Here is a 12064-nt window from a genome sequence, read left to right as displayed (position 1 = left end):
TAAGGTTCTTAGTGTTCTCCATCAACGCAGTTGGAAGCGCCGGTTGTGGTGATGGAATTACTGGAATAGCAGTAGAGGTGGAAGCGGTTGTGTTTTTTTATTTTATGAAATTGATAACATCATGAGTGAATCAATTATCGGTTGTGAATTCATAACTGCCACACTACCGGATCGGACGCCAATGATGCCATTAATCGGTAATTTTCTCTTATAGCTTTTTATAATCTCTATCTAAGATTAACAATATCACCATCTGAGTTCTGATTATAGCCCACTATGTCATTACTGTTTCACCATTGATTCACCTTCAATTTTTTTATGTATACTTTAGATTAGGGTTCACATCAGAGAAAATAAAAAGGCTGGATTGGGAGTATTGGTACAGAGGAGTTTGTAAAAAAAATTCGATATTCAAGACATGGCTGAAGTTTTGTAAAAAAAAAAACTGATATTCAAATATGAGTTCTTGCAGCTACTTACTACTTAGAAGCAACAATGGTTTGGCCCTATAGTGGAAACCCACAAAATCAGGTGTTTGCTATATTATATTTATTATAATTATGAGTTAAAAATTGTAAATTATTGAGCTATTTTGCAGTTGGCACTGTTGGCAACATATATTGGTGGCGATTTCCTTGCGTTATACCATTTTATAAGAAGTTTAGCTGTCAAAGAGCTTTTTCCAGATGCCCGAGACAACTATGTTACTCTTTGATAAGGTAAACGGGCTAATATGTTTTAGAGTTGGCAATTTTGACATGTTAACTAATGAACAAGTTGATTTGGGGTATGGTTTGTTTCTAATGGCTCAAAAGTAGCCAAAAGTGTGTTATATATGCACACAACCTCCTAAATTCGTTTTATTTGAAAGTTAACTATTAAAGATTATTTGTTTTCCAATGTTATTTTGCAGAATAAATCTTCCCATTTGAAATCACTTTATGCATATGCCCACGTTGATTTTACAAAGCCATTACAAAGGTGTTCCTCACAAACTATGTCACAAAACATATATTCAATGCCAACAAATTAACTTTGGAAATAGACCAAAGAAGTAGGTTTGGATGCAAATTATAAGAAAACTGTTGGATTTATTTTTTGTTATTGTCTTGCAATTATGCATCTACACTTCTGATTAATATTTGTTTTTAATTAAAATATGTTTATCTAGAGCATTTGTGCCTCAGAGAAGGTGGAGAAGCATTACAAGTCGATATAGTGTTGTATTATCCAGAATGAAGCAATTTAGAGCGATAAATAAGCTCAAGAAACTCGCTTTGAAAGTAAACATTAATATTAATTTATCATGTTGTGATTCTGGTGGTACGAGGTGATTATTATTTAATAGGAATTTTAATAATCTGAATTACATAATCAGTTGTAATCTCCAAGATTCTGATAAAGTTCCTGATGATCTTGAATCAAGGTGTCCCAAGTAGGAAGCAACCACAAAGCTGCACAAATTTTTTGAAAGTTTTCGAACAAAACGAAAACTGTGCAGTTCTAATTGAACAAGATGGTATTTGTTATAAGTGTTCAATATTTAATCTTATATTTTTCTCTTTCAATTTGTTTGTTGATTTATTTGTATCTTAATGCATTATTGTAGGTGAAAGTTGTTAGAAAATTTTTCAACATTCAAGTGTTTTAGCTGGTGGTGCCACATTAGCATCTGGATATTGGTTTTAGGGGTGTGCAAACACAAGAAACCGGACCGACCCGGGTTTAACCCGACCCGACCCGACCCGACCCGACCCGAAACCATTTAAAAACTGGAACCGATGATCAGACCGACATATGCACTTCTGGTTTCCTTGATTTCGGTTAGGTCTTCTAACGGGTAAAGACCGAGACCGATAAGTTATTGATGAAGATGAAGGAACTACATGACCAAACTATCAGTACAATAGAGTGACCAAGATCAGATGGTTCAATGCTTGAGTTACGGCGACTTCACGCTTTGCAAATCTTCGTGGAGGTGGTTAAGACGCTTTGTTCTTTTCTCATAAAACACGATGAAAAGACCTTTATTTAGCACACGTCACACATGAATCCACCATGGTCAAACTCGTGTACTCTTTGTTGACCACCCTATATCCAGTGTTCATTTTTTTTTTTATATTTTACTGAGAGTGGGGATGGAAGGATGGTTGATGATGTTCTCTATGGTGATGGTATAATCCACACTACTAATATAAAAAACGTTTTTATTAGACTTATTGGGAGTTGGAGTACCGACATGCACCGATTAGAAGTTTAATCTTTGAAGATTACATTTCATTCATTTTTCAAGTCCGGCTTCATATTAAACATTAATGATTACATTTTGTCGGTTATCGGGTTTCATTGGCTTTTGAGTAATTGGGACCGATAACCGACCGAAACCGATAATGCAATGAAACTATGGACCGATTTTATATTTGCAATTTAGGGTCGGTTCGGTTTCGTGTAAAATCGGTCCGGTTATTCGGGTTTTTTCTGGCCGGCTCTAATCTTGCACACCCCTAATTGGTTTATGATAAAGAAGCTATGAAGGTAATTTTAATCTAATTAACATAATGGTATATTAAATCTTTTATATATATATATAGGACGAGTATCATTATAGAACTGTTAAATTATTTAAGAACTTGAAGAAACTATTGAAAACTAACGCTTTTTATAAAATTTTGTTTGTCAATATTAATTGAGTGTAGTTTTATCATTTTTCTATATCTGTATTTACAATTACAATTTTGCAAATTAGTTTTATACATATCTATGTTTTTTTTTACACCTATGTAAATTTGTTAGTTATAAATTTTACACATATGTAAACTTGTGATTAACATATGTAATCAAAACTTTTTATATAAAATATGATAAAACTACTATTAAATAATGTTAATATATAAAAAAATTTTAAAAATGTTTGGTTGTTAAGGGTTCCTAAGAGTTCTTAACTTTTTTAGAGTTCTTAAATGATACAAACTATATATATATATATATATATATATATATATATATATATATAATTTGTGATTATTTTACCGGCAATGTGGCCTCATAACGGGCATTATCGTCCCAAACGATAAAATTTTCAAAATTTTGTTTTGTTTCTTTATACCATGGCTACATGTTCAGTTGTATATATGAGCTTTGCATTATGGACGGAACTATATTTGGCTCCTATTTTTAAGTCTCGAATGAAATTAATATGTAATTGCAAATGAAACATTATTATATTTAATTTGTATTTATTTATTTATTATAAATTATGTTTAACTTTAAAATGTTTGATACTTAATCCCATGTAGTACACGGGTTATAATTTAGTAATATATAAATTGATGTGGGCGTGGGCCGCGTGGCACCACCTTCGTCCCAGACTCCCAGTCACAACTCACAACATTGCTTATCGGGATATTTATATCTCCTGTGGGCCCTCTTCCAAATTATTATTGTAATTTTTATAAACCTTGATTATTATCCTTTTGATTTTGAAAAATGATTATGATGAATTTTAAGAATTAACAGAATAATTAAAGTTGGTTTTTTTTTTCAAATGATATAGGATGATTATTAAAATTTGAGATTTTAATGTCTTAAATTCAAAATTCAAAGGAGTTTCTAAATTATATGTATTTATACCATATAGCACATAGCAAGAACCTCTTAAAATTTAAGGAGGACAAAACTTTGTGCATCATGAACAATTCAAGGTAAATAAATTATGAGTTATCAGGGGCAATTTGGTCTTTTAGTCGCCAGTGTTTACGGTTAACTTTTACTCTAAAAAAATAAGTAACATTGGTCCCTCAACTTCACTCACTATTGTTAATTCAAAGAATAGTTACACATATACTTCTTAATTCGAAACCAACTACCCTCCATGACTTTTTAATGGTCATAACTTTTTAATACATTAATATTTTTTTTTTCTAAAAATTACACCAGAAAAAAGAGCATTATATTCTCTTAAAATTGTGTATGGTATGGTTATACTTATTTAGTTTAAAGAAATTGACATGTTACGTGATTACCAGATGAGAAACGGCAACATGTCGAGTCGGTCGAGTTCGAGTCATGTCTTAAAACTGGATGAAGGTTGGAACGAGCTGATACAAAAAAAAGGTTAATTTGGTTCGGGTCGGGTAGGATAAGTATGTGTTCGAGTCGAAAGAGGTCATATCATAACAAGTTTCATGTTACAATGATGTCGGATAGGAATGGGATTTGGGCCAAAACATATTTCAACTATGCTTCTTGATTTTTGTCATCGGTTACGCGGATGCCGTTGTTTACATGTATGGACCCGATAAACGTGTGTCCAACATAGTAGTTTATGAAAGTAGACGATAATTTTAATGTTAATTTATTATTTATTTCACATGTGCAATGCATATGAAATATATATACCACATTAATGCTAACTTGAGACTGTAATAATAATAATAAAATCAATTACTTAATAATTTTTTGCAAAATATTACATGAATAACAAAACTAACCAAAGTACTTTATACAATATATCATGAGTTGAATTATGAACCAAAGTATGAGTATGACGTAAAATACCGACGCTGCAGCATTGCGCAGACATTCTAGTAGTTTTAGAAAAAGAAAATAAAAAATTAAATTAAAATAGGGAAAATTCCCAAAATAAGCATTTATGAAAATCTTTTCAGGTTTTAGGTGTCATTTGCAAGGAATTCTCAAAATAGGTATTATAAACTACTCGTGACGAGTAGTTTATGATTACACACGAGCAGTTTGTAGAACCAGTTAAAACTTGCCACGTGCCCTTAAACTAACCGTAACGAGCATGTTCACGAATCATTTGCTCGTCACGACTAAAAAAGTTTCATGCCTCGTAATCAACGCCCACGAGTAATTCATAAGTCATTTAATCGCGACGACTAGTTTACCAGGTTTACATTCCCCACACGTGTAGTTTATTAGTAGTTAACTCGTCGCGACTAGTTTAACCTTACAATCTACTCGTCGTGACTAAAGAACTTATGAATTACTCATGGACGTTGATTACGATGCATAAAACTTATTTAGTCGTGATGAGTAAGTGGTTATTAAATCTACTCGTTACAATTAGTTTAATGACACGTGTAAAGTTTTAATTGGTTATACAAACTACTCATCACGACTAGATTATAGTACATCTTTTAGGAATTTCTTGCAAATGACACCTAAAACCTGAAAAACATTTTCATAAACGTTTATTTTAGGAATTTCCCATTAAAATATGTGTTAAGACTTGTAGGATACAGACCCATAAGTTAAGAAAAAGACATTTCCGTGTTTTGTTTGTTTTTGATTTATTGTTGAATTTATGACGATACCTATCTTTCCTTGTTACAGTCATCATAAAAGATAATAATATTATTTTTATCATATTAAACCTTTTAATTTTTATGGACCGAAATAAAAAAATTTAAACAATTGACGGGAGCTAATGTTACCCGGCTTAAGCGGTGGAGATAACACACCCAAAACTTCAAATAAAGTAACAAAGGTAATTGATGGGTTGTTCTACAAAATTATTGAAAGATTCTTATTAAGTGGCAGGCAACATCATCTTGTCATCTCTAGTTGAGTGTTTGGGTAAAAAGTGATCAGTACAACTTTGTCATGGTTCTTCTTCCTAAGGGTGTTCATATTCGAATCACACTCGAATAACTCGAAATTCGATTCGACTCGTATTTAAATTTGACGGTTCAAATTCTATTTTTAGTATTCGAATTCGATTCGGTTCGAACTCGATTTTAGTAATCGAATTTTGAATCAAATATGAATTTATAATCATATATTCATATTCGATTTGAAATTCGAAATCGAATTATAAATTTTATTTTATTATATATATACGTACTTATGAAAAGATAAACTACATAAATCTTTTGAGTTATAGTGAAAAAAATAAAAAAGTTCATCATTTTGGTTAATAATTAATATAATTGACATTACCATTTTGAATATTTAGGGTGTGGTAACTTTAAATGATTTATTCATTTTATAGACTTGTATTTTTATTGTTAAAAAACTCAAATTTATAATGGTTTTGAAATTGAAATATATATTTTTAGCTGAATTCGAATCGATTCGAATTTGATTCGAACTTCATTTTCGAATCGAATCGAATTTCGAATTAGCTTTTCTGAATTCGAATCGAATCAAATTTGTTGAATCTATTTCGAATTCGAATCCAGGTTCAAATATTCAAAATTCGAATAATTGGATTCGAATAAATTCGAATATTCGAAATTTGATTCGTTGAACGCCCCTACTTCTTCCTACCAGAAACAGACAAATCGTGTAACATGCCACGAACGAAAAATGTTACCTTGCCACGAACAAAAAATGTGAGAATCGTGTAACATACAGGGTGGGGAGGCGATCATCCCCGGCCCAATCACCCAGACATGCTCGGATTTTTTATTTTTTAAATATATATTGTTTTAAAAATTTGTATTCTTAATGTCGAAATTCCCATTATCTAATTCACTTAAATTTATTTTTATAAAAAGAATTATTAATAAAAGAATTTGAACACCTCAAACCATAACCCAGCTTTCCAATAAGCCTATTTAACATTTAATTATTCTAACCCATTAAAAAAAACTTTTACTTACAACCCAAATATTTTTCGTCGACCAATTTTTTTTAACGAATTTCAGGGACGGCTATCTCAACATACCATAGGGACAGGTAGTAAATCAGAGTAAACAAACCGCTCTGCATCCATAAAAAACACACCCTTTTTCCCCAATAATTCCCTATAGACAATTAGTGATGACGTGAACGTTCCTGCCTAGTTTTCCCAAATTCAGGTGGAGGAACTCTTTGAAACCCAAATTCATTGAGATTTATATTGGTTTTGACGATTTAAAGGCCCAATTAGCGTTTAGAACTTGAAAACGATTGTGTATACCTAAACGTCCATTTATCCCTTTCTAACTTTTTTAATTTAAGAATATACAATTATATTAATTATTATATTCGAAACATATTTAGATAATATGGTTGTGGTTTTTTTAAAAACAACTATTGTGCACATAAAAATTAGACAAATTTACATGAAAAATGACATGCTGAAGTACAACCTAACAACATCGTTAATAAGGTTCATTAACATAGTCGAACCATACTAGTTGGTATGTCAAGAACGAATTGATAATAGAAACACAAACGAGCACACAATATTTAGGGTAAACTCACGTATTATTATAATCAAGAAACTAGCACAAAACTCAATTACAATAATCCCTCTCACTTATTTAATAACCCTAACATGACTATGTATATTTAGGGATACCCTAACTTGGTCAACAAGTAGTTACCAAATATAAAAGCCCAATTGTAACCCCATAAACCCATTACTTCACTAATGAATTCCATAGGCCCAATAGGTCCAACCCGGTCACCGACACGTGACGGGCCTAGTAATATGGAAATTACCAACAGTATGAAGTTTTCCAAACCCACGAGTTGAGACTTACTTTGAATCAACACTTTAGGGAATTAGATTCTATTATGTGTTGAAACATCAAACTCTATTAGGTGTTGAAACATCAAACCCACGAGTTGAGACTTACTTTTAAACTTATTTTTCACTTTTACGATATGCCATTGTGTAAATGTATTGTATTCATAACATAATTAGATAATATGACCTTGCTTTTTCAAAATTAACTATTATGAGTTAGAAAATTAGTCAAATTTATATGAAAAAGGACATGTAGAACTGTTGAAGTACAACCTAAAATCACTAACCGGGTTCCTTAATACAGTCGAACCAAACTAGTTGGTATGAACCGTTTCTAAAACCATGAACAGAAACGATTTAATAAAGTAAAGGAATGTGAGGTGGTAGGGGCGTCACTCCACTACCACTCTAATTGCAAACATAAATACTGAAAATTGTTATGGTTGTTAGACCAAATGTTCTGGGGTGAAATTTTAAAGCCACCTCACCACCTCAATCAAACCCGCCAAACCATTATCAAGAGCGCCCAAAGGCATCAACCCCTTTGGGCAGTATGCTGGTAATGGGCGCGAAGCTCATCGGGTGGGACCAACATATTTTTCAACTCATCAATTATATCTTAAAAAAAAGTTACTTTTAGAGTTTTAGTGAAACCCTCTAACCGTTTTTAAAAGAGAAAAGTTACTAGTCAAAACATTTTTTTACCATTCTGTTGAACAACTGTTGATCAAGTGAAAGAAGTGTAACTGATTGAAGGTCCCACTGCTGTCGTAACATAACTGAAATGACGTCACCGTCTACCGGAATCGCAACAACCATTGATGACGTCGGCGACGATTTTCTCCAAAACATAATCGGCAGACTTCCGGCGGTGTCCTTCGCCTCCGCCGCTTGCGTCAGCCGCTCCTGGAACCGTGTCTGCAATCGCGTCCTTTGTCGTCCCAAGCTCTCCTCCGCCTGCTTCACCGCTTATTCAATCGAAGTAAAGTAACTTATTCATTCAAACCCTAACTTTTACGTCAATCGTAAATTATACTTTAATTCGTGTTATTCGTCCGCTGTATGCCTTAATTTTCATCCACGTAACTTAACCAAATGTTCAGTGAACTGCTCGGCGAGATGTTCGTTTATTTAAGAAACGAACGAACATGAACACATTCGTTCGTACATTTATGTTCATGAACGTTCATTTAAGTATGTTCAATTATGTTTGTTTACATATTAATAGAAAATAATTAGATATTATCTGAGTCATCTACTTAATGGTTTTATATTTGTTCGTTTTTGTTTATTTGAGCATGTTCGTTTATGTTTGTTTGTGTACATTTACGCAAACGTTCATTTATCTTTGTATCGTTATGTTCGTTTATGTTTGTGAACTATTCGCTTGGATTTTAAACGAACACGAACATGTTCATTTTTGAATCAAACGAACATGAACACAAATATTGTTCGATTAAGTGTTCGTGTTCGTTCGGTTCGCCTACTAGATAGTAAATTTTGACTTGTTTATGCTCTAAATCTCTAATTATCATCAGGTTGCTGTAGAAGAAGTGGTGAATAAAGTACTATCCGAGCCAATTCGTCCTCATTTTGCCATTGCTTCTGTTGGCTATCTGTTCGATCTGCAACTGGCTCACCAACTCGTATGGATGTTATTTTGACTTCAATATTGATATTAATTTAAAACGATTTTATTAATTTTGTGAATGAATTTCAGATTTCTGCAAAACTAGGCTCCAAAATTCCGGTCATTACCAACCATCACAACGGATGTATGGGACGGGATGCATCTTCTAATGAATATGAACAGGTTTACGCCACGGATGATGGTCATTTTCATGTTGGTGATGAAACTGAAACAGTCATGTTAGTCATTGGATTTCTACCAGGCATAAAAGTTAAAACAGTTCCACTCCTAAAGCAAATTCAGGTAATAACTTATCAGATACAGCAGATGCAATTTTAGTTCTTTTATCAATCCTTTATTATAGTTTGTATTAACATTTATCAGGTACCAGACGCTGTCATGATTGACAAATTTGTAAGAGACATTATGGAGTTCTCGGATGCAATTTCAGGATGTAAATCCCCTGCTGCCATAATAATGTTTTACTTAAATCACGACATGCAAGCTGTTATGGAAAAATTGGGTGAGTGTTGTATAAAAAATACTTCACCGTGTTACGCTAAATTACTTTTTATTTGATAGTTTTTTTTATTCAGATTATGCACTATCACTAGAAACTGTCATTGTTGGTGAGCATGTCGATTCAACACGACATACTAGCGGAATAACCGCCTCTGTAGAATTTGCTTCCGATGTCGCCTTAGTATTTGTTGTAGATAAGAAGAAACCTCCTGGTAACTTCTAAATTCACTTACAGATATATATATTTAGTGTTTTAGTTTTCTTTATTATTTGATGCAATGTAAGGTTAATCCCAGCTAGCTATTAAAACATTTTAAGCAGGTATTGGAGAAACTCATTTTCATGCTGTAATGTCAAGTGGGCTGTTATCTGTAGGCCCTGCATACGAGGTAGCATCCGTTAAAAAAGATGGACACTGTACTTTTCTCACCGCAAGAAGAGAAGGGTCGGATGAGAGTCTTTCTGGCTACGCAATTTTGAATCAAGCTGATGAGGCTGCTTCCAAGGAAGTATGTTAAATATCAACAACTTTAAATAAATACACGATAGAGGTACATAGTTTGGTCACATTTCTATTTAGAGAGAATATATAGGATCTTCACTCCTAAAGAGGATTCATCCGTAAACACTTCAATAAAGAGTATCAATTTTTTTTAAGGTTTGACATAGTCACCGGTAAAAAGGATGACGTTAATAAGGTTTTGCTTATGTGGCACTAACATGGTGCTGACTTGGCATATGAAAACTGGTTTACTTACAAGAAAACCATAAATTATAGTGTTTTAAGAGATAGTTTCATCATTTTTCTTGAGTGTCATATTCTTTTGAATGCAACTACGACCAAACTATGTTACATTCTTCGTTCTTTCAATATGCCCTTCTTTTTTTTTTCTCCCCAAAGTCATGAATTTTAACAGTCCATAAATAACGGTAGTGGATAGTTGATCCTATTCTGTTCGTTGGGGTAACAAGCAGAAGAAAATGCTCCAGTGGGCAAGAAAAAGTAGAATGGATGACGTCTCTTGCATTTCATGATGTTTTAGAGTAAGATAACATTTTACTTTTCATTTTATAATGTCATTTTTTAAGCGGCTAAGTATATAATAGTTATAACTTATAACTGTGGTTGTTTGTTTTAAGCTAGAAATGAAGAATAATATATCAGGTTAATGTCTTTAGAAGTTTCTTATTACAGAAAACTGATTATTTTGAATTTGCTTTAACTTTTTAAAATAATAATGATGATGATTAGCTAAATGGGTCAGAAGATGTCACCTCAAAGGCTCTAACTATAATCATTTTCATGTAGTGATAATGAAGAGGGTCTGTATATTGCTGGTGGAGCTAAAACGGGCGATACCTTTCGTGTTTACTTCCCTGATACAACTGCTGCTGTATCTTCAGTTGCCAGTGTCTCTAACCATCTAAGATCATTCAAGCAAGGGAGCACCACTGGCGGTGATAAAAGGGAGGTGTTTGGCGGTCTTATCTTCGCTTCTTACTGTCGGGGTGAGTCATATTTCGACCAACCAAACTTTGTCAGCTCTCCATTTTTGGACAACTTCCCTGGCGTGACACTTGGCGGGACATTTAATGACAATCAAATTTGGCGTGGCAATTTAACCGCATATGTTAACGAATCACAACAAAAGTTGGGGCGTTATGTTGGTTTGCATGAATGGGGTGATGCCTATCTGATCATGTCATACACTCCATGAAAAGGAAGTGTTGGGCTGAACAAAACTTTTAACACAGTCTATGCTAGATGTATATGTCATAGGATCTTATGTTTTTTCTGCGTTTATATGAATTTTGTCCATCTAGACAGTAAAAGGTTGAGTTTTACCAGGCAAATAACTAGTAACAAACGAACTATCGATGGGTATGGGTTTAACCATTATCACGAGACATCGGCTTCTTCTGTGTATAAAGTTGTTGATGTGATATCTAACAGAGTAACAGATATATATCAATTGACATTACCTCTATAATTTGGTGGGTGTGTAAGTGTGTATACACACACGATAGCAAGAAAATGGCAAAAAATATGGTGTATGCATTTCATACTCATGATTTAGTCATAATATCATAACTGTGGTCTAAAATTTTTATAAAAAACCAGAAGCTTAAAAAATTGTTGCTTACTTGAATACAAAATAATAAATACATAAAAAAGTTTACTAAGAAAACGATTCTACTCAAACACGAATGGCTGCAGTTTCACATCGTTTTTCTTGGAAAACCAAGCTGCCTGAGCGTCTCACGCCTCCTTAGGTGTCGTTAAATCTTGAATATGCTCAAGTAGTTCTTCTTCGCGATAGTGGTCTTCAGAGTGAACAAGGCTTTCCCAACTTTGACCTTTCACCTGTGAATAGCCCCGTGTCGATTCTAGGTTTCTGTGTGTCTGCTCCATAACCTCCGTTAACAACCTC

General features: G+C 33.2%; 1 protein-coding gene across 1 annotated transcript; it reads left to right on the top strand.

Annotated features, from left to right (window-relative positions):
- The first annotated feature begins 8141 nt into the window (after positions 1 to 8141).
- On the top strand, positions 8142 to 11564 carry LOC143579610 (F-box/LRR-repeat protein At5g63520-like). Its single transcript, XM_077062862.1, has 7 exons — positions 8142 to 8462; positions 9019 to 9126; positions 9201 to 9413; positions 9495 to 9633; positions 9707 to 9844; positions 9954 to 10141; positions 10931 to 11564. The coding sequence occupies exons 1-7, from the start codon at positions 8265 to 8267 to the stop codon at positions 11348 to 11350; spliced, it is 1404 nt and encodes a 467-aa protein (XP_076918977.1). The 5' UTR covers positions 8142 to 8264; the 3' UTR covers positions 11351 to 11564.
- The last annotated feature ends 500 nt before the right edge of the window (positions 11565 to 12064 follow it).

Source organism: Bidens hawaiensis, unplaced genomic scaffold, assembly GCF_021521415.1.
Source record: "Bidens hawaiensis isolate Kalapana, Puna unplaced genomic scaffold, B.hawaiensis_p1.1 tig00029887_1, whole genome shotgun sequence".
NCBI lineage: Eukaryota > Viridiplantae > Streptophyta > Magnoliopsida > Asterales > Asteraceae > Bidens > Bidens hawaiensis.
The sequence above is the reverse complement of the archived record's forward strand: the minus strand, read 5'-3'. Positions and strand labels throughout refer to the sequence as shown.